At 41.2% G+C, this 23,168-nt stretch overlaps 1 protein-coding gene across 1 annotated transcript in view; it reads left to right on the plus strand.

Moving 5' to 3' along the window:
• ZC3H4 (zinc finger CCCH-type containing 4) overlaps positions 1 to 23,168 on the plus strand; it is a 589,226-nt gene that overhangs the window by 489,285 nt on the left and 76,773 nt on the right. Inside the window, exon 12 of the mRNA XM_044083867.1 lies at positions 18,179 to 18,516. Coding sequence (XP_043939802.1) covers positions 18,179 to 18,516 — 338 coding nt within the window. The remainder of the gene's footprint in view (positions 1 to 18,178; positions 18,517 to 23,168) is intronic.

The raw sequence follows: 23,168 nt of genomic DNA on the forward strand, positions 1-23,168 counted from the left end.
CTGACTAAACATAACCCAAGACAAATGCGTACAAAGAATAATCACCAGAGGATACTCCATACCCTGACGCTTAGGAATATATGCCTTGCCCAAGCCCATTTGTTTAAGAGTTTTGCAGGGTGACCCAGAAGAGGCTGTTCAAGGGCCTAGGCTTCCTAAACCTTGATTCTCTGCCTCCTCAGTACCCTAGGGGATAAAGAAGCAAGGGGTTTGGCTAAATGTTAAAGATTTAAGATATACTATACTCTTTCTCAGAAAGTGAGGAGGTGGGAAAAGCTTCTGTTCCAGCAAATCCTGTACCCTCCCTATCTCCTTTGACAAATTGAAAAGAAGGTGGATTAAGTATCTAAGGAAGTAATTGCTGACTAAGAATGGTGCTCTGATTTGAAGGTATTGTATTCAAAAAATTGGATTCTTTTTGTAGTGTGTGTTTTGTTTGTGGGGTAAGCATTCTTTGCAGTGTGGTTAGAGGCTGTTTTGCTCATTTGATGCCATGGTTGGCTGAAGAGGAAGCTTCTAAGCATTCTGTTTGAACAGGTGGAGATGCTCCTTATAAATGCAGCTATGTGTGTTTTGACCGCCTGTGGAAGCGGTTTTAAATGAAAGGAAAAATTGTGTGGAGACATGAAGAAAAGGATGCAGAGGATGCTTTGTATGTGCAGAGTGTTGAGTGTGTAGTAAGTGGCGGTTTTAAAGAAATGGAGGACAACAAGTCTATTATGCAGACTGTTAGTGATTTTCTCAGGGCAGGGGCCCAAGTTTAGTAGAAATGGCCTAGCTAAGGTGAGTCAAGGGCTCAGATGGGGCAGTAGTGGCAGGGTAGACAGTCAGTAAGGGCAGGGCAGGGGTGAGAGTAAGCTTCAGCTGCCATGCTTCCTTTGTGCTGAGACTCCTTTGGGTTGTCGCATTGTCCCTTTCAAAGAAAGAAAATCTTTAAAGGTAAAGCAAGACAGATGGTGTGCTGGATTCATTCACTGGCGGGTACAGATTTTATTTCCACGGTCCTTGATTTTATTTGCAATGCAGATGCTCCTCAGATGGAAAAGAGGCTCAATCCAAGTTTTCAAGTCTCAGTTACTCCCACATGGTTCAGCCAGTCCCCATCCTCCCTCCATAAAGAAAGAGTTCTCTAAAAGGGCTTTTCCTAAGGGCTAAGAAGGCCTGTTGGAGTAAGGAGTAATTTATACGTGGAGACCAATTTTGGATTTATCTATCCTCAATCCTCAACTGGGACAAAGACTGTTACAAGTTCTGGATGTTCATGGATGCTGGACCTCTCTGACATTCCCAAGTTCATCAAGTTGACGTTACAGCAACTAAGGCTAAAAGCTCTGCGGCATGTGCCCGGTCTCTCGAAAGTCAAGGAAAGCAATTCATTTCTCCCTATCTACATTGCCCTTATCTATCTTTAGAAACTATCTGCATTCGTGTCTACTTCATTCAGATTATCTTACATCTTAGGCTTACTTCAAACTTATACTTACTTGACTTTATCATTCTGTTCCGCTTACTTTGGGCTTCTTCCTTCTTCTGAGAAGCTTTGCTTTTATGCCTAGGTGGCTCTCTGCCTAGCAAGAGCAGTGAGCCTTCTGCTAGTCAGTCTCTGATAAAGTTCAGTGTGTTGCTAATGCTAAGCATGTAAAACCAGTTCTGCAGATGGCCTTTTACACCCGGACAAACAAAAGAGTCTTCCATTGCCTTCACAAAATTAGTTGTCGCCTCCTGCACTTACAAAGGACAGTCCTTCAAGCATTAGTCACTTTACACTCTTCAATTCTGGTGCTTCCCGCAACTATCTCTGCATATGAGGCAGGCTGCCAGGTATCCAAAAAATGGGATACTGCATGCAATATCCCAACAGCAGCCCAAATCCAAGCTTTAATTATTTTGGGAAAAAAATATGGACACAGCACTGCCAAGATTTGGACACACTGTCATTCAAATAATACCTGCCTAAAAAGAAGGCTCTCTCAGGCCGACCCACAGAAGGTCACCTTAACACTAAATGGAAAGTGGATACATAGAAAGTGGCTCACAGACTGGAGGTAGGAGTGGAGACAAGGGAGCTCATCTAAATGGAAAGTCACACACAGAGCAGTGGCTACCCAAGGAGTTCATCTTCCAGGCAAGGTGTTGATTCTGTTTCAGGACTTACAGACATCACAGACAACATGTCAATTCTCAACAACACATTCAAGGTACCGTGACACACATCACAATGCAAGTGTGGTACATCATTTATACATTGATTGGGAAGCCTGCAACTAACCTAAGACTGGCACAAGGAGCAAGCAGGGGAACTGAAGCCAGGGTACAATAGCAGCAACAGATGGATCCCCACCAGCCAAGAGCACTGCCCAGATAAAACTGGATCTTCACAGATCATGGATGGGTCATGGTGTCATAGGAACTCAGACATAGATCTGTTAAACTTCTCCAGAAAAGTATTGCACAAAAAGTATTGCACAAAGGGCTTGGAAACACCATGCTCTGAAGTGGATGCTCTGGAAGTTTTGGAATCAAAACCTTCCACCTTTGGCCCTCTTAACATTCTATCTCTAAACCTCACACAGGACATCTTCCACCACAGATTTTTTCATCCAGATTGGCCTGGCCCAGGATGTATTTTGATAGCACTGGTATTGGCCTAAGCAACTTTGCCCTCCATGGCCTTTTACCTCCTGTTCTCCTCCATGGATCTGTTATCTCAGAAGGGCGTCATCTTGCTCAATGTCTTCTCTCAATCTATCTCATATCAAGCTGGGCACTCTGTGTCTCACAGCTATCTCTTCTCTCAGTAAAGCAAATTTATGGATGCTAGAATGGAAGCTAGAAGGCCTGGTGATATGAGAGAATTAATGCCTGAAAAGGGGAAGATTTATTTTGCCAACAGAAAAGAAATTTGGAGATTTCAGAGCCTAGTGAGGTGGCTCTTCTTAAATTTCTAGAGGAATTGGACAAATGTTTTTCTTCTCTTTCTTCTCATCAAGAATAATGAGATTTCAGCTATCTTCCATTCCCTTCGACTTTGACCCACCTCACTTTGTTTTATTTTGTTTGTTTGTCCCAGCATATTTTTAGAGTTTCTGCAAGACGTGAGAACTCCTAGATCCCTGTTTCCCTTGGTTGTTTTCGAATCCTTCTTAATTTTGAATCTTTTGCTACTGCTGCTGGAGCTACCTTTGAATTTTAAGACTGGAATACTGCTCTGCTTGGAAGTTGGCTTTTCTGTTGGCTATTACTTCTGCAAGAAGCAGGCCTGAGTGGCAGGCCCTTTTTTTTGATTTTTCCATAAGGACAGGGTAATCCTTCCTTTAATCCTTCCTTTCCTTTATGTCCCTTATGGTTTCTAGTGTGGCTTTTGCCTATTTTTTTTGCATTTTTCATTTTCCTCAAAAAAAGAAGAAAAAAAAATAGGAAAAAGATTTACACACTTTATTGTAAATAATTGTGTTATTGTGTGAGCAGGAAGAATTTTTTTAGGCAGTCTCAGCAGTTACTGTTTTCTTTTTTTTTGTTTTCTTTGGGCAAGCCTGTGTCAAAACAAAAAATTTCTACATTGGATTGGTTTTTGCATTGCATTTTTGCATTTTTCAGATTGCATCCAGGCCTGGGGTTTCAGCTGGGATTAGGCCTCATTCCACTTCAACTTCTACACTTTGGCAACTAAGCTAAGGGGGTGGCAAGGAAGGATTGGAAGGAAGCAGCTACTTGAGTTCAGTGCATCTCTAGGCATTATCACCCCTGCCTATACTCTAAGAGAAGAGCTGGTTTGCCCACACTTGTTTTACAAGGCATGTTGTCAGCTCCTGCTACTTTATAATTTGCCAGCCTCCCTTACCTCTGCTGGGATTCTACTTATCAATTTGCCACTGCAGCAAGGGAAGAACATAGTACATAGTACAGTTTGTACCTACCATAAATGTAGATGTTATTTCCCTTGCTGCAGTCCAACCTCCCCTCTCCCTCCTTCCTGTGTTGTGTGGTGGGGGTGAGTGGTGACATGCTTATATTATATTTTTTTTTATATATGTATATATATATATTATTTTTTTGGTGCAGGTTGTTTTGGGACTTGTCTTTTGGGTCTTCTGACATCTGGGGCAAAAAAGGCTGAGGAAATGTGGGTCATGCATGCGATTAGTACTTCTGGTACATTGGCGTCAGAGGCGCCATGACCATGACCCGCAGCTATACTCTGGTATTCGGGCCGACTGGGGGGACTGACTATACCCCATAATCAGGAGGACTGCAAGGGGAATCCTCGAACATCTACATTTATGGTAGGTACAAAACTGTACTTTTTCTTCCACCCCACACTCCCAAGAAGATCCCAGATGTTCCACCCAATCACAGGGATCAAGCAACTGTAGAAGTGCAAAAGTTGCTTTGAAAGAGTGTCATCCAAACCGTCCCTGCAGACCAGATAGGATTCGGAACTTACTCCAGATTCTTTTTAGTGCCAAAACGAACAGGGGACTGGAGGCCCATATTGGAACTCAGCAAACGAAATGCATCCGTAAAGAAGGCCAAGTTCCAGATAGTGACACTGCAGTCTATACTCCCTCTGTTAGGGAAAGACAATTGGATGTGCTCCATAGACCTCCAAGATGCGTACTACCATATAAAAATGGACAGAGGGTCGAGGAGTCATTTATGCTTCTGGCTGGGAGCCAGTCATTACCAATTTCGTGCTCTGCCCTTTGGTCTCACCACAGCCCCCAGGGTGTTCACCAAATGTATGGCGGTAGTGACAGCTCACCTGAGACGTCTTGGATTTCAAGTGATTCCTTACCTGGATGACTGGCTCCTGACCGCCACCACCAGGCATCTACTCCTACAAGCCAGAGATTCGACCATCCAGCACTGTTCCCAGCTGGGGATTACAATAAATTGGGAAAAGTCTGCCTTATCACCCTCTCAGTTTGTGACTTCTATAGGTGCAGAAATAGACACAGTCGCCATGCTAGCTCATCTTCCTACAGAGAGAATTCAAAACCTCAGACAACAAATTCACAGTTTGCTTCCTCTACAAAAGTCAAGGCAAAGACAGTGCTGAAACTCTTAGGGACCATGGCTTCTACCATAAATCTAGTCCCACTAGCCAGATTGCATATGCAAATTCTTCACTGGCTTCTATTTTCCAGTGGTCTCTTCAACAACTGCCTCTATCTCACTATATCCTCTTAACAGAGTCGTGCAAAAAGGACCTTTGTTGGTGGATTCAGTCCGATCAGCTGATAACAGGCACTCCATTCCTCCCTCGCCAACCCGTTGCTACTGTGACCACGGATGCCTCACAGACGGGGGGGCATTATCTAGTCAGGACTGTCCAAGGCACATGGCAAGATCACAAGGCTCACCTGCATATCAATGTCCTAGAGATGAGAGCAGTGCTTCTAGTGTTGCAAGCACTTCGCGACTTTCTTCCTCTAGGGACGATAGCAATCCAGTCAGACAATATGTCAGTGGTGTGGTATCTAAACAAGCAAGGAGGAACCAGATCTTACCCCCTTTGTTGAGAAGCTCTTTGTGTTTGGAAGTGGGTAATATCTTCCCAATGCCTTCTAGTAGCAAGGCATACCCCAGGGACTACCACTGTGATAGCCGACAAGCTCAGCAGAGCAATATTGATGCCTCATGAGTGGTCTCTGAATCAGGAAGTAGCGGAACAGATCTTCTGCAAATGGGGACAGCTTTCATCTCTTTGCCAGCCCCATCAACGCCAAATGCAGCAGCTATTTCTCCCTTATCCCCCCTCCGGAAGAGTCACCGAGAGATGCACTTGTTCACGATTGGCCCCTGGGACTCCTTTATGCATTCCCTCCCTTTCCGCTCATATCCAAAGTGATCCAGAAAGCAAATGTCTTGGGAAGCAAAATGATTCTCATCACTCCTTACTGTCCTCCTCAGATTTTGTTCCCCTTTTTCGGGCCTCATCTACTAGACGATCCATGAACTCTGGACCCAGTTCCAGACCTCTTGACACACGTCAGAATCCCTTCACCTCTGCCTCCACACCCTCAACTTGACAGCGTGGCTTCCATCCCTAGTCAGGCTTCATGAATTTTCACCTGTTGTGACCCACATCTTTACGTTTTCGCATAAACCTTCCACTAGGAAGTTATACACTAGCAAATGGAGAAGATTTTCTATCTGGGCAAAATAAAAAATGTAGATCCTTACACAGCATCCATCCCTGTGGTGTTAGAATTTTTGTCTGAACTTTTCCATCAGGGATCAGCTGCTGCCATAATTAGGGTCCAACTGGCAGTGATATCTAATTTTCATTTGGGCCAATATGAGCCTAATCTGATGTCCCACAGATTATGTAAAACCTTCCTTAAAGGCGCTACTTTGCTGAGAGTTCCCTTTCAGGAACCTGTACCTCGTTGGGATCTAAATTTCATTCTCTCCAAACTAACTTCCCCGCCTTTTGACCCCGCACATTCGTGTCAACTGAAATTTCTGTCTTGGAAGATTTTGTTTCTAGTAGCTATCACATCAGCTAGACGGGTATCAGAGTTACAAGCATTGTCAATCAAGTCTCCTCATTTGATTTTCTACAAAGACAGCGTTTCCCTTCGTACAAATCCTTCCTTTATCCCTAAAGTTTGCTCTCAAGACTAATTTGAACCAAACTATCGAACTGCCTGTATTTTCCCTAATCATTCCAACACTGCAGAATATAAATTTCATCAGCTTGATGTTCACAGGCAGTTACGGTTCTACCTTCACAGGACTAAGGAACTTAGAAAGTCAGATCAATTGTTCGTGTTCTTTTCTGAGTCTAGAATAGGTCTGCCAGTCTCTGAAGTGAATCTATCTAATTGGATTTCTAACTGTATTTCCTTTATTTACTCCTCCAATGAAAAGATTATACCGTTCAAGATTAAGGTTCATTCCACAAGATCCCTGTCCACATCTGCTGCCTTTCAAGCCAGAGTTCCAGTTGGCAGTATTTGTGCAGCAGCTACTTGGGCTACCTCTCATACCTTTGTTACTCATTACAAACTGGATTTGACCTCCAGGGGTAGAGCGTCCTTTGGTTCCACAGTACTCAGGAGTATATTCCCATGAGCCACCCGAGAAAAAGGTGCTAGGGACGCTGTCCCATATGTAAGAATGAAGGTGAGATAGGACTACAGAACATAAAGAAGTTATGTACTCACCATAACATTCCATGTTTGTAGTCCATCTCGCCCTTCATTCTTATGAACTCACCCACCTATCCCCGTCCTGGAAGGATCTGGAGACAGGATAGTGTTGCCTTTAGTAGGGTGGAGACCTTTTATTATTGTTCTTTCTGGATAACCTTTTCTATCTTTCTATAGTTATCAGCAAACAAGATCTGAGGATTGTACTAGTGCACTGTGGGATACCTACCTAGCCACGTGCCAACTAAGAGACTTTGAGCTTTGTAATTGGCTGAGTCGGAGCCGAGGATTGGCTCCGAACCAATATGTAAGAATGAAGGGCGAGATGGACGACAAACATGGAATGTTATGGTGAGTACATAACTTATTTTTTTGTTTCTTCCTCACACTTTTGTCTTTGTGTTTTCCATATTCCACCCTAGTACAGGAATGCATCTCCTCCCATTGGAGATCAATCTTAGACAACTGGCAACCTGATTGGTGTCTTGAATTATTGTGGTCTGTGACTATATGTACCTTTGTTTCCTAGATGTATTCTTGCTGCAGTCATTAAGTCAGGTTTATGGATATGCTTCCTGGTAGCCAGCCTTAACACTAGCCTTCTTATGTTACTTTGGCTCCTTTCTTCTTTGTGGTTTTACTGTTTGGGTTCTGCTCTGCCTTTGTAGACATTTGCCCTTGTTGTTAAATCTGACAGATATGTTTTTACTGTATCATATGATTTGTGATGATAGTACTCTTTGATGGGACAGATACCCTCCTTCCATCTGCATGTGTCTGTGGGGGGTTAGATTTTTCTGTTCTTTAGAATAGGTAATAGGTGCATTTATTGGTTTGTCTGTCACAAGAACATCTCTCCTTTTGGAGTTATTTTATCCTTAAAAAAATTGAGAGGGCGCATGCCATTGCTGTTTATATGGAAATTTCCCACAGCCTGCACTAGTATTTGCAGTATAAGACCAGCATTAGCCTTCACTAGAATAAAAATGATTTTGAACAAATTGTCAGACTAGTTAAATTCAGGTGGTTAGTAACCCACATGCTATGACTTACTGTTCCAGTTACCTTTGGTCAAAGACCTGCCATTATGATTATTATCTCGCACAGCTGTACTTTCTTCTGTCCCCTATAAAAGGAACCTGGGGACCCATTCTAGATATTTTGTCTCCCAGAGCACATATCAGATTTATGAAATTCAGAAAGTCTCTTGTCCTCTCCGTTCCTCTTCTGTTGTTGCAAGAGGCATGTCTAGTGATTTGTGTCTTGGAAGCTGCCTTTTGACACAACCCTGTATTTCTTTTTCTTAGGAAATTCATTTTTTTTATGTAGAGTAGCAACATTTTAAATTCAAGATGCTACCCTTCAGTCTTGCTTCTGCTCCTAGGGTTTTCACCAAATATCTTAACCTGGTTGTTTGGGTCATCAAATGAAAAACTGTTGCAGATGTTTATATACTTTGATGATTGTCTTATTCCTGTATAGTCCATACAAGTTATTAGATAGTTTGCAGATTTCCACATTTTGGGTTTGCCGTGGCTTGAAGTGCTTTTATATAAGACAGGTGCATCTTAGATATGTGTAATAAAAAGTCATATCGCAGAGGTCTGCCTCCATAAAGTCGTTCTTTGTCAGACTAGATGGTTTGAAAAGAATTGGTGGTGCATTTGTACTTTATTCTCTAGGATGCCGCAGAACCTTTGACTTAGAACAGCAAAGAGGCAGATTTTCCTCAAGCCTCGTTCTGTTTGTGAAGAATTGTGGAGGAAGAAAGGAAGAAGATTTCTGGAAATTCTGGCTTTTTTTTTTTGCTGCAGTTACCCCATTGCATGTTTTGCTTGTCATTACAAAATGTTACTGGTTGAATTTACAATATTCATCAGTCTCACTGCTGCAATACCTTATGGACTGTATTCTGCCAAGGATAGAACTGGCCAGCTTCTCAAAAATCTTATTACCCCTTTTCACATAGTCACTTTGACTGCCTATGCTCTAAGCCCCTTTGAAGGGAACTAGTGACTTAAAATTTCCATTATTTTCTTGCCACCTTGTGCAGGTGTAGCTTTGAGGCTTCTCTGGAACAGCAGTCAGACAAGTCTTCCTGTCAGATGGATAAGATCCCTACTGGAAAACTCTCCCACACATACTTTTGCTGTAATATTTTGAGTTTTTTTACTTGACTTCTTTCAGTGTGGTTTGTATCTTTAAGAATACTGACTTTTCAGACACATCTGCAGAAGTTCTTAGATTACTGTTAAGCTAGGATTTGTTTTCTAGGACATAGTGTCATTTTGTAACTTGTGGTTTGCTCTACACTTATTTTTTAGCTTTTTTCATGTTATATTTATTTATTTATTTATTTTTTACATTCATAAAGTATCAAAGGAAAAGTGGACTGTTATATGAATGCTTATGTATATTTAATTTTATTGCACTTTTATGGGCAGCTCACTTTGAGCAACATATGTCTGTTTGGATGGGGATTTTTTTGTGTTTTGCTGCATTAAACATTGCGTGGGAGATTTAAAAACAGCTGGACGAATTGTCTACTGATTGTGTAAACTAAGTGACAACTTGCCTTCCAAGTTCCAACTGACCCCTATCAGCATAGCTCACTGGCTATAAAGCTTTTTCCTGGGCTACAGCATGGAGAAAAATCAATTAAAACACAAGTCTTTGCCTTTAGTGAGGACTTCTTTACTGTCTCAGCCAATGGTAGGTGAATCTGCAGTAGCCACTGTTGGTTCCTCAGATCACTTGTCTTTTTCCTCGGTCAGACACATCCTCCTCAGCTGTTTAAGTGTTTGACATTGGCATGGAAGAACCAACCATTTTAGGTATGGGAGATACCTTGGAATGGACTTCTAGAGATGGCCAGGAGAAGGAGACCTCTGCCTCAAGAAGATATGCTGCCTCCTCCACAGTCTTCCTTTAGGGATGTCCCTACAAAAAAGCAAGGTAATTATACGGAAAATAAGGAGATGCTTTCTGTTTGTAGGAATTATGTTTTTATCTTAGCCAGGAGTTTATTGTAATCAGTCAATTCTGGGTGCCAAATGCCTCATTCAAATTATTATGCCCCTACTTCTTAGGAAGAAGATGCATTCTCTAAGAACAGTGATCTTGACAGACAGGGTTATTACCTGAGGGTTCTATAGCCAAAAACTCTGATTAGTTAGATAATGAGCCTGAAAATGTATAAATGGAGGCTTTCTCTTTTGTTGAGACCATTTCTAGACTAAGGGATGTGTTTTCTTGAGCAGGTACTATAATTTATTTGGACAAGAAGACCTTAATACTGCACCCATTCCTCCCATTTTACCAGCATTGGAGGATGCTTTTAAAACTGCCTGTAATGTTCATGACTCCCAGTTATCTGTTCTAACTAAGGCAGACAAAACTGTACAGAGTTTCTCTAGCTAGTGAATATCTCTATTACCATCTTAAAGCAGCTCCTGCTGCTAACAGAATCTTATCTACCCCCCCAGTCCAGTGTCTGGGGATAAACAGGACAAGTGGCTGGACATGCATGGTAAAATACCTTTTTTCTTCCTCCACTTCAGCCTTTAGAATCCTTAATTGCCATGTAGAAATTTATATTAAGATGTGCCAATATGTTTGCTTCTCTGACTCCTGAAGGTAGGTCATATGTATAATTTCTAAGCATCTAAAAATACCTTAAAAAGTGTGTATGATTGTGCTGATGTTTCTAGGGTTTTTGTTTTAGCTACAGTTTTGAGATGATTGGTGGCTGCATAATCAAAAGTTTTCAGATGAATTAGTCAGGAAGTTTGAGTTCCGCTCTTGATGCAGAGGTTTTACTCCCTTTAAAAGGCTGAACTCTTTACTCCCTTTAAAAGACCAAACAAACAAGGGGGTGGCCTAATAAGACAAGCACCTGAAGATATGGCAAGAGGAGACCAGTATCAACCACAATAAGTAAATTTTCCTAAACAAAGAGTCAAGGACCAGCAAGTGAATGGCTATGCTGGGATCTGAGACTCTTCCCCCAACATCTCATCCCTTTTCAGAAAATCTGACTCTCAGTGCTCCTGTTTGGCACCAGATAGTTTCTGCCAAATGGTTTTAAAGGTGATTCAGGTGGGTACAGTTGGCAATGGATAGAATCCCCCACCTTTTAGGTCCCTCCTTACCAACCAAGTCAAACAGAATTGTTTCCCCAGGTGCTCCAATACGTTAGAAGTAGGAGTCCTAGAACATGCTCCAGAACGACACATATAAAGGGAAATTTATTCCAAAATGTTTCTGGTCCTAAAAAAAGAAGCACTTTTGGAGACCAGTGTTGGATCTTTCCTTCCTCAGTCCTTTTTATGAAGATTCTAAAATCCAACACATTGGCCCTCTAGAGCACTGTGTTCTGGTAACCATAGGCCTAAAGGATGCTTGCAATCACATTCCCATAGCACACAGCTTCAAGAGATACCCAGATTTTTATTATTTTATTTTTGTGTGTATTTCTGGGTCACATTATCAGTTCTCTGTATTATTCTTTGAGCTATTTACTGTACCAAGAGCATATACAAAGTGTCCAGCTCCTATGGTTTTTCACTGCAGTCTGCAGGGTATCCACATTTTTTTATTTAGATGACTTGCTTATCTGTACAAGGTCTTTGCCTAGATGCCAGTAGTCCTTAACAAAGGTTACTTCTCTCTCTACTCATCTGGGATTACAGATAATTTTGAAAAAAGTCTCTCAACCCTGTAGCGTAGGATTGTGTTTTTGGGGTGCCTTATAAACACTGTCATGCAAAAGGCTTTTTCTACCACAAGACAAAGTGGATTTTTATCCGGAAGTATTTCAGAGATTTTCTCATCAGTATTAAGCTTCTGTCAGAAAATGTCTTTAGGATATTAGGTCTTATGTCTCCTGTGATTCCCATAATTCCACTTGCCAGGCTACATATGAGAAAGATTCAGTGTTACCTGAAAAACATGTGAACCCAACATTTTAATCCCCTAAAATTTGTAAATTCAGAACAGCTGAGGTGGAGGGATCAGATGGCTCTCTCAGTCCAAGGTTTATCTTATCTCAACAGATCCAGACACAATCGATCTGTACAGATTGATTCCTCAGATGTTGCATGGGGAGCACTTTCAACAGAGATAAAAGTATAACACTTTGGGATAACTCAGACAAATCAAAGCACATCACTGTCATAGAAGTATTGTCTGTAATTCATGCCATAAAGGCTGTACATAATCTTTGGAAATAAGGTCCTCTTCACAAACAAGGGGGTACCACATCATATCCTCTGTGCTGGGTGGCAGTGATAGCTTGAGAGTTTACAGCACCGCATGTGCAAATAGCTACGCCAACTTGGCACACTGGGAACAAATGTCTATATTATCAGAGATAATTCCACATAAGAGACATATCATGTGGTACGTCCACTTTGTGGACGATATTTTTATGCTATGGAAAGGAAGTATAGATGAACTGAATTATTTTGTTCACTGTATGCATAGTACCACGGGGTTTCTTAGGTTTACATATAAATACTCTATACACGAAACAGAGTTCTTAGATATCTTATTGAGAGAGACTGAGCTTAACCAAGTATCTAGTAGCATCTGTAGGAAACCTATTATGAAGAACGCTCTCCTTCATAAAAACAGCATACATCCAAGACATGTCCCTCGTAGTCTGTTAAAGGGGCAAATATATAGAGTGTTAAGGTTACATAGTGAAGATGTAGATGCACAAGTAGCCCGTATATGGTTAAAGCATGAATTTTTGGATAGAGGCTTTTCAGAGAGAGAAATAGACATTGCTATAGATGAAGCATGGCGTCAAAGAATGAGTAGATGCAAACCATATTTTAGAAACATGAGTGCCACAGAAACCATGAATGAGCCACCAGTTGCTAAAAATGATAATTTTAAAATTGTTTCAGTATTCCAGTAATATTAATGAGTTTTGTGATATCATAAGGAATAACTGGAGAATTTTACATGATGTCCCAGAATTGTCGAGTATAATTGGTAATGTACCTTCATTCTTATTTAGAAATAATAATTCTATCAAACAACATCTCTGTCGCAGAAATTTTCCCACTGCCAAATTATATGAACCCAATAGGGTTAGGGACCTTTTCATGCAGGAATTGTACAGCGTGTAAATATATTTATACTAGCTCTTCATATATACATCCTTTGTTAAATTTTACTCTTAGATTGAATCATTATGCTGACTGTAGAACAGTCAATTTAGTGTATTTTTCCTTTTGTCAAAAATGTCAAGCCTATTATATAGGCAAGACAAATAGACACTTCAAAGATAGAGTGCTTGAACACATTAGGGACATTAAAAACAAGAAAGAGAACAATGCATTAGCTATACGTTCTACAAAACGATTCCACACACACTTTTAAGTCTCTTATACTACAGGTTATAGATACAGATATCAGAGGGGGAGACCTGGAAAATCGTACAGAAGAAGCTGAGCGGAAATGGATCCTTCTGCTCAATGCTGAGAAATTTCCAGGCCTAAACAATGCTTCTTCTGTTAAACCTTTCTTGAAGGCACATCCCTTAAGACATAAGAAATGATTATTTTTTTCTAGTTTTTGATAAATATAGATTGTATTTTAATAATTTTTAAACAGTTTTTTATAAAGTTAGTTCATGAATGTTTTTATGATGAAACATGCTATTGTATTATATGCATTTTGCACTTTCCATATAAGGGATTTTTTATCCAATTATATTAATTGTCAGGTGACTGCTTAATGAGTATTTAATGATGTATTTGATTTGGAATGATTGTCTGATGGAGCGACCTTGGAGGTAAAAACAACGAACTGGTGAAAAAGGCAATGAGAGTAGTGAGCAAACCAACAGTGTTTAATCCAGAAGCAAACACTCACAAGGTACTGAAAAGTACACACAAACTGCAAACCAATGATAAAAAATCGTTGGTTTGCAGTTTGTGTGTACTTTTCAGTACTTTGTGAGTGTTTGCTTCTGGATTAAACACTGTTGTTTTGCTCACTACTCTCATTACCTTCTTCACCAGTTCGTTGATGAAGTGACCTATGAAGCAACCTTGCTGTCGTGAAAGCGCTTACCTGATCTGTTCAACTTCTACATTAAATTACGTTTCTAGCCCTGTAATTGATTTAAAATACGAAACCAACATCTCACAATTCATCATAAGTGATTTATGTATCGCTAAAGCTATCAAAACAAGGAAAAATTAAAGACAATATTTTTTCTTTTGTTTCCTTCTAAGAAAGCCCAGTGAATTAATCTTGGGGAAAGTCCTGTAGGTTCAGTGCATTTATTTTCTTTTTTTTGGTTTCCTTTTATTGCACTGTCCCGTACTCTGCTCTCATCTTTTATTTTTCACTACAGCACTCATTAACTCTTCAAGCTTCTTACATGCAGTCATAGCAAAACATAGTGGCAGATCTGCTCACCAGATCCTTGTCAGACCCTCTTGGGTGGGAACTCAGTGAAGAGGTCTTCCAGGAATTCATCCAGATTGTGGGGAGCATCTCAAGTAGATATGTTCACTTCCTTTCAAAGCAGAGAAATTTTGTTGTAGGAATCCCTGCAACCAGACGTGGAGAACAGATGCTGTATCATTTCCCTGGTCAGATATGTTCCTGTATGCTTTTCACCCTTTCCAATGATTTCCAGGGTAGTTCTGAAAATTCAGAACTACCCTGGAAATTGTTGATAAGGGTAGTTCTGAAAATTTAGAAAGAATTCCCAAACGTCATTGTGGTGACTCCCTTATGACCCTGGCAAAATCGGTTTGCCCTTCTTATGGAATTAGAAAAGGGCATTTACCACAAGCTTCCTCACAGACTGGATCTGCTCACACAAGACAAGGGGAGTTTGATGCACCCCATATCAAACAACATCAACTGACTGCCTGGATGATTCAGTTTGAAACCCTTTAGGCACCTCTTTCATGATGATGTGCAGCAGGTACTGAAGGTGGCAAGAAAGCCTGCCACTAAAAAGTCCTGTGTTGGCAAATAGAAAATATTTTCTAGTTGGTGCCCAGCCAATAACCAAGGTCTCATCAAGGATTTTGCACCTCTGGTAGTCAAATATTTGTGTCAGTTACTGTCTGTGGCCTCTCTTCTGCCATCTCAAGGTTCATCTTGCAGCCATTTTAAAATGTCCATATATGAATCACCCTCATTCTTTGTTTGTTGTCAGACAGTTTCTGAAAGGAGTTTTGCATATGAGGCTCCCTTGTAGATGTATTCTTCCCACTTGGGATCTCAATTTTGTCCTGGAGAAACTGACTGTCTCCATTTGAATCTGCCTTCTTGGCTGATGTAATGTTCTTTACCTGGAAAATTGTCCTTTTCATTGCTCTGACATCCACAAGATTTGCAAGATCTTAAGGTGAGAGAACCCTATCTGATTTTTTTATAGGGGTAGGTCACTTTGCAAACTAACCCCTCATTTGAGCGTAAGGTAGTTTCAGAGTTCTCTTTGAATCAAGCCTTCAGTCACCCAGTTTTCTACCCAGGTCCTAAAACAAGGAAATAAATTATTTGTGCTGTATAGACAACCCATGTTCTATCTTAACAGCACCAAGTCCTTCAGGAAAGCTAATCAGCTATTTATTTCTTATTCTGGGACAAAGAAAGGTCAACATGTGTGTAAACAGATCATCTCCAGATGATGGTTCTTGGTTGTTGTGTTTTGTTACTCCCACCATGGCAAAACTATTCCAGGTAGAGTTAAGTAGCATGCTGGAAAGACTTGAATTCTAGAAGTATTCTTGAGGCAGCAACTCTGTCCTTTATTTATATTTACAAAGCACTACAAACTAGATTCCTTTTCCAGGTCCAAAGTAGGCTTTGCTAGGACTGTTCTCCAGGGGCTCCTGGACACTTATTCTTCCTCCTGTCAGATTGGATAAGTTATGGTAGTCTACCCATAGGCTACTGAAATAGTTGTGAGTTGCACTTACCTATAACAGTAGATATTTGAATTTTTCATTGCTACAGTAATTGTACCCATCCACCACCCCCTTTATTATATATATAGTTTGTGTGGGTTACAACTGTTTACTCTTGTTAATGCTGTTTTTGGTATTATTTTGTCAGAACGAATTTCCCTTTTTACTCTTGGGGCAAGAAAGTTCTGAAGATTTTTAGTCACTGTGGCTACTTTTATAGTTTCTTCCAAAAGGGGCTCATAGATAGATATATACTAGGCTAATGACCACCAGGATCTGTGTAAGCCTAGCTACACAGCCTACCCCAGTTGTGTCACTGTGTGTCATGGGCATTTATTTTGAGATAGTTATATTAGTTAAGAATTTTCTAAAGGTATGTGGGAGGTTTGTTAGTTTTGGGCATAATTACTCTCTGTCAGAGATATGGGTGTCAGACCCGGGATGAATTTCTGATTTCACATCCATTGGTGTCTAGGTAACACTTAAATAGGGTCAGGAATCGACCCTGCTTCGCATGGATGTGGAGCCTGTTCCAGAGCATGAGGGTCCTCTAAAATGCATATCTGTCTTCCCAACATGTCTTATTTATGTTCCATCAAAATTTAAATCCTTGGATCTAGTAGTTCTGATGCTGTTTGTTTTGCAGATGTGCACAAGGTCCATCAGAGCTGATCTGACGATGCCTCATATGCCAGGCTTAGATCACCTCTCAGTAACTGGAACGAGTAGTAGTAGAGAGAGAGGGCTTTAGGTGATCTGTACAGGGCAATGTCTTTATTCCTTGGATTCTCCTGGTAATGAACCTTTGTGGACATTCCAGATGTTGCATTTGTCTGGTCAGGTACAGGCTGAAGGAGGCATTATATACTTAGTGATAGGTTTGAGAAGGGTCGAATAAAGTGGCCCTATGACTTCCTTGGACCTGTATGCTATCCCATAACTTACAAGTTGGGCAACATAGAGTGATTTTTCATACCTTGGCCACATGTTGGTCAAATGCCAGATTATTGTCTGCATATGTTCCTAGATCCCTGACTACAAGATGAACTCTTAGAGGTGTCTTATCAATGGAGTAATTACCCTGGCTGATCATTTCCCAAAAGGCACTTGGCCTATTGCAGCCGCTGAGTGTGTGTCTGTGTGTGAGATGGGATAGAGCTTTGGGAAGCTAGCTGGTTGCTCTATCCTTGTCAGGATACAACCCATAGGATACTGCAGCAGTGAAGAATTTGAAGATCTGTTATAGGGAAGTGCAATTTATGTAACTGTACTTTATTTCTTTCTTATATTCTTTCTTTAACAGAGTCGGCCGGCAGGTCATTTTTGTCTTTTCAGCTGTCTGCCTTGCCTGAGTGTTCATGGGTAGTTTTCTTTTGCTTCTTTGAAATCTGTCTCCTGTACATAGTACATACTGATGGAACCTTGAAATAAAATAGGACGGATAACGTATTTGTAGTTACTGTAGAGTTGAGGCTGCTGCATAAGATCTCCCCTTTTTCCTTCCCTTTAACATCCTTTACAGCCTGGCTCTGTTGCTGGGTTTGTAACTCACTGTATGTAATGAGAAAACTTGGAATTTGAGGAGTGAGATTTATCAATAAATAAAGATTTCTCTTGTATTTACTTCTAAGAAGGCTTTGTGAATTATCGTATAAAGTACTGTAGTCTGGGGCATTATGAAAACCCCTTCCTTAATCTAATGGTAAATTACACTGGTTTCAGCCAAGATAGATGTGACTCTGCAAATGCTGATATTTGTTAATTTCCTGGCTGCATTGCATGGAATGTAGGGTAAAGTACCATGTGTTATGAGATCTGCTGTAACAGCATCTTATAAAAATATACACATGCAGGGGTTACTAATAAAACTACACTTTCTGTTTGGCAAAGTAACATTACTGAGACGTTCTTCCTGGTATTTAGCTGTTTTACCCTTACTCATGAAAATAAAATGTGTACTTTTAGTTGATGGTATATGTTTAGAATTCTTGCTTGTGTTTTAGGGAAATTATTTCACTGATATCTATGCCCTACCAGAATATCTTGTAATAAATTGTCTCCTCTTTTTGCTTGTAGATCCCAAGGACCTTCACCTCCTTCATCTTCATCTACACCTGCTCCCACTGCTCCACCTCCCCCTCGTTTCCCAGGACCACCTGGGCAAATGGTTCCTGGTTCTGGGCCAGGAATGAGGCCTCCTGGGCCAGGACCCATGGGTCATGAAATACCAGCTGGGCCAGGAATGAGCCCAGGTCCACCAATGGGACCTGGACCACCACTGATTGCATTTGGTCCGGGAGAGACTCCTTACTCTGGAATGATGCCTGCTATTCCACCAACGCAAGAATTCTTTGACAACTTCTTTGAACAAGACCAAAATGTTGAAGTGGATACTACCATGGTGGGTGATGGAGGTAAGTTGTTGCTGACGGTTATTAATGTTATGTTTATCCATTACTGTTAATTACTTTTTTTTTAGCTCTTTCTAGTTGCTCAATGGATTTCTAGATGTAAACCTTTTTTTTAAAAAAAGTTAAGTTGTCTGTTTTTCATCATCTTTCTTGAAAAAAAATGTGGAAGCAAATTATGTATGCATGCATTCCATTTGGTGTACTCATCTTGACTCTGTTTGGGGTCTAGAGCACGTTTTTTTACTAGATATCTTTATAAATTCGTCCTTCACGTTTCAGCTTTTCTTCCTGTATTTTATTTTAATTGTTTATCTCGTTGTGGCAGTCTTGTGCTTTCTCACACAACATTTTCCTAGTTTCCTTCCAGTTTGAGGCTGTGTGGCTTTTTATGCTTCCTGCCATGACTAGTATTTTCATGTAGTTATTCCTCCTGTACCCCAGATTGACAAAGCTGACATCCACATTTCTTCCCCAGATTCCTTTCCATTCTTCTGTTGAGTGCCATGCTGTTTTTGCCTATTTACATTTGCAAAATATCTTTAGCATCCTGGCCTCTATTTTGTACACACCTCCAGCATTCCCAGTTCTTTCCCCAAGATTAATTCACTGGGCTTTCTTTGAAGGAAACAAAAGAAAAAATATTGTCTTTAATTTTTTCTTGTTTTGATAGCTTTAGCGATACATAAATCACTTATGATGAATTGTGAGATGTTGGTTTCGTATTTTAAATTAATTACAGAAAGTGCTTGTTGTAAAACTTTTACTTATTATCATTCCTACTGCCTCATCAGTTTTCTTTAATTCTCATGTGTCCTGTTGCTGTAGTCTTTATTTCTTTACACCCTTTTTATCAAGTCCTCGCAGGTTTTCCTTACCCCCCCCCCAGTTTTGTTGGCACTTTCTTCCTTCTTACTTTGCATACCTACATTTCTCTTCACCTCTTTAATGATGTCCATATTTCCACAAGACCTTCCTTCCTTAGCCATCCTCTCCTTTTATAGTGCCTTTATTAATAATTGTATTATTTATATTATTTATTAATAAAGTTTCTTTATTTTTCCTTTCCATTTTTATTCTCAAATTTCCCTACTTGTCCTCTTTCTGCATTGGCACTTGTTCCTATGTCCCACGTGACTCTTATCTATATTCTACTTTCTGCTATAGTTTTCCAATTCAGATTTCTTCCTGTAGTCCTATATTCCTCTTTAATCCTGTAGCTGTTTCTGTTCTCTCCAAACTCTTTATATAGCATGTGTTAGTTAAGCTAATTTTCTTTTCTCTTTGCCCAGTCCTTTCAAGCCTGCTTTTTGTAGCCTGACCCACCCCAAGCCCTTGCACCTTCTCCACCATTGGTGACTATTAAGTGGTATTTGCACAGCTTTTTAGATTGTTTTCCTTTCCCCAGTCCTTTTTCTCTTGTGTAGCCCTTTAGCTGCCCCTATTGTTGCTGCTTTCTTTCCTTATTAACTCGCCACACCTTCTCTTTATGTCTAATCATTTCTATATCCCCTCTGTTATTTGTCTCAACACTTAGACTACCTTGGAGTTATTCGTCATCTTTGTAATATTCAGCCTCCCCATTACTATGTCTTCCTTTTCTTTTCATTTCCTCATCTCTTCGTCTATTGACTGTTTTAGTATTTTGTAATTTTCCTTTTTAATCTTTTTGCTGTTGCACCTGTGACCCTAATATCTTTGTCCCTGGCCTTGGCCTCATTTCTTTTAATCTGCCCCCTTCTCTGCTTCCTCCTATTTGTATTGTTTTGTTTAGGTTGCATTGCAGGCCTTCCACCCTCTGAACCTTTCAAACTGTGCAAGCACCACCGCCAGAGATCTAGTTATAATTTTTCTAATAAATATGTAGTTGTTACTGAAATAAACTGAATTAGGATAGGCTCTTCCCTAAATTTATTTTAGGTGTCGTCCTATTCTCATGTTGCAGTATTCTCTACATTGGGTTTCCTCCTCTTGCTACCTGAATGTCTGGCCAGTCTTCAAAAGTTTGCAGTCACTGCAAGGTACTTGAGGACGTCCGACGTGGCTAGATGAACATGGGCCATAAAAGCGACGTCTGCATGCACCATCCCTCAGAACTTCTCTGCCACCATTCGAACATCAGCTGTTCCTGCCATCCCGGCTGTTGGATCTACGATCGTAAGATAAGTACCCCATTGGAGAACATTTTTGCGTCGTTGCATGCTAGTTTTTGTTGATGTCATCCAGAAAGGGTAAGTGCAAGTGGGGCCGTCAGATTCCCCACAAGCTCTGTATATTTTGCTTACACACAGCCATAAGACCTGCACCATTTGCCAGGTCTTTGTCCCAAAAATTCTGCATAGCAGACTCCAAGCTTTGAGTATATATCTCAAGAATCAGCACCTCAGACGGCTAGCATTAGGCATGGAGAGGACATCCGATCTGGCCGTCGAGCCACCCAAGAAAAAGGCCAAGACCCTAAGGCCTGCAGCTGTTGCTGCGACTCCACCTTCTGATGGTGATCCTGGGGCCGACAGAACCGAAAGAACAATCTGTCACCGCCTTTACAGGTATAGCAGGTACCAGTGTGGAAGCCAACACTGTGTGGAAGGCAAAAACCACCAAAGAAAAATTCAAATTTGGTTTGTAGTACCACGAAAGAAGAACTCCACTGCACTTCTGAATAAATATTTAATCCACTCGAAGGTAAAAAGCACAATAAACTCTCTCCACAATAATTTTCTCTGTGTGGAAGGCACGTCCTCAGAGGCCCTGCAGACATCGGTGTCCACTGAGGGGGGACCCAGGCTTGCATCAGCCGACTGGGTGGATCCTTCCAGTTCATTGTTGCCATCAGACTCTAGGCCTACTCCTGCGCAGATGCCTGCTAGGCCTTCCCTCAATAGGAAAGAAAAGAGAACATATCTCTCCATCTAGGGAAAGCCAACCAGATTGGAAGACTTTAACACAGAATCTCCTGAATGCATTTATGGCCTTGAGACCTGCTTCTACTGTAGCTCCACCAGTACCTCCACCTTTGCTGAGCCCTAGGCCCCAAGCCTTAAACCCTCCCCAGGTGGAAGAGGAGGAATCTTCTTAGTCTTCCTCAAAGATTCACTCTCTTATGCTTCTCAACTCCCCCCCCCCTTTCCTCTCGGCTATGCTTCCCCAGAGGAAGAATCAGCTGAAGAAGACTCTCCAGCAGAAGATCTCACCTTTGGGGAAACCATTGCTGTGATGACAGAGCATTTTAAATGGGATTCATCTGAGATGACGGTACAGAAAATGTACTATGATCTTCTCCTGATAGATTCCCCTGCACTCTCAGCTATTCCCCCAGTACTGCCAGCATTCCTTGATGCTTTCAGTGCAGCTTCCCTGAACCCTGACTCTCAGCTCCCTGCTCCATACAGACCTGATTGATTTTGCAACATCCCTGAGACAGCTAAATTTCTAGTGAAATGTCTTGTAGCTGATCCAGGCACTCTCTCTATCTCCACTGATAAGGCTTCCAAGCTCCTTCCTTCTTCCCTCCTGCCAATGGACAAAGACAGCAAGGCTATCGAACATTAGGCCAAAAAGGTCTACACATCTTCTGCCCTGGCATTCAGGGCTATCAATTATCAGACCCATAAGTCCAAATATGCCCTAGCTCTCAAGTCTCCAAACAGCTGTCTGACATCCCTGATTCTGCAGCCAAACTCAACTGTCCAGTCTTATTTCTTTGACCTCCCAAGTCACTAGACACTCCATAAGGTGCAGCTGTGATGCTGCTGAGGCCTCGGCTAGATCTGCTGCTTCAGCATCTGCCCTTAGAAGTTATTCGTGGCTACGACTACAACCACTACCAGAAGATATAAGGGCAAAATTACGTGATGCACCTGTAGACATTTCAGCTCTCTTTGGATCCAAGGTCGCAGATCTTTTTAAGACTCAGCAACAAAAGGGGAAGGAGCTACAGGGCTTAAAACATTTGTTTGTATCTCCTATCCCCAGGTTTCAAAGGAATTATCCCTCAAAAACCCAATTTATTAGGAAGCGCTCAGCATCCGCTACCTCTTCACGACCCAGGAAGGTTTCTAGGAAACAATCATCTCCTGCCAGACCTTCACAACCACCAGCACCAAAGCCTCAAATCTGATGATGTTGTTCTCATTTGATCTTCAGTCTGATGGACCCAGATCCAGCCATGAATCCGACTTGGCCACATACTTCAGCTTTAGATCCAAGCTCCTCCCCTACCCATAATGCTGCTGTCTCCCTCCTCCCCTCAAATTTCATTTGCAGCTTGTTAGAACAGAAGCGGGGTTCCTGAATTCCAAGCTCCTTTTAACAATAAGCAGTTAAATTTTGTTTTTCCTTTCCTGTCCTTTCTACCTCCCCTGCGGGTACCTTGTCATCTGATCTTTTCCTTTCCTCTACCCTATTCCTGCGTGCTTAGTGTCGGGGGGGGGGACTGTCTCTCTCTTCCATCTTTCTCCTTTTCTGTAGCCCGAATAGGCACTACCCAGGGCAAGGTGTTTTCACCTCTGGACAGACTACTATCACTCTGACTTCATGTGGTTTACAGCTTTCAAGCCAAACTCCCCCCAGCAGATTCAGTTCTTCTGGTGTTGGGATACATAGCGGCCACGATCATTCTCATTCCAACAGCACAGGTTTATATGAGGGTTCTTTAA

The sequence above is a fragment of the Protopterus annectens genome, chromosome 1.part0, assembly GCF_019279795.1.
Source record: "Protopterus annectens isolate FY-2018-M chromosome 1.part0, PAN1.0, whole genome shotgun sequence".
NCBI lineage: Eukaryota > Metazoa > Chordata > Ceratodontiformes > Protopteridae > Protopterus > Protopterus annectens.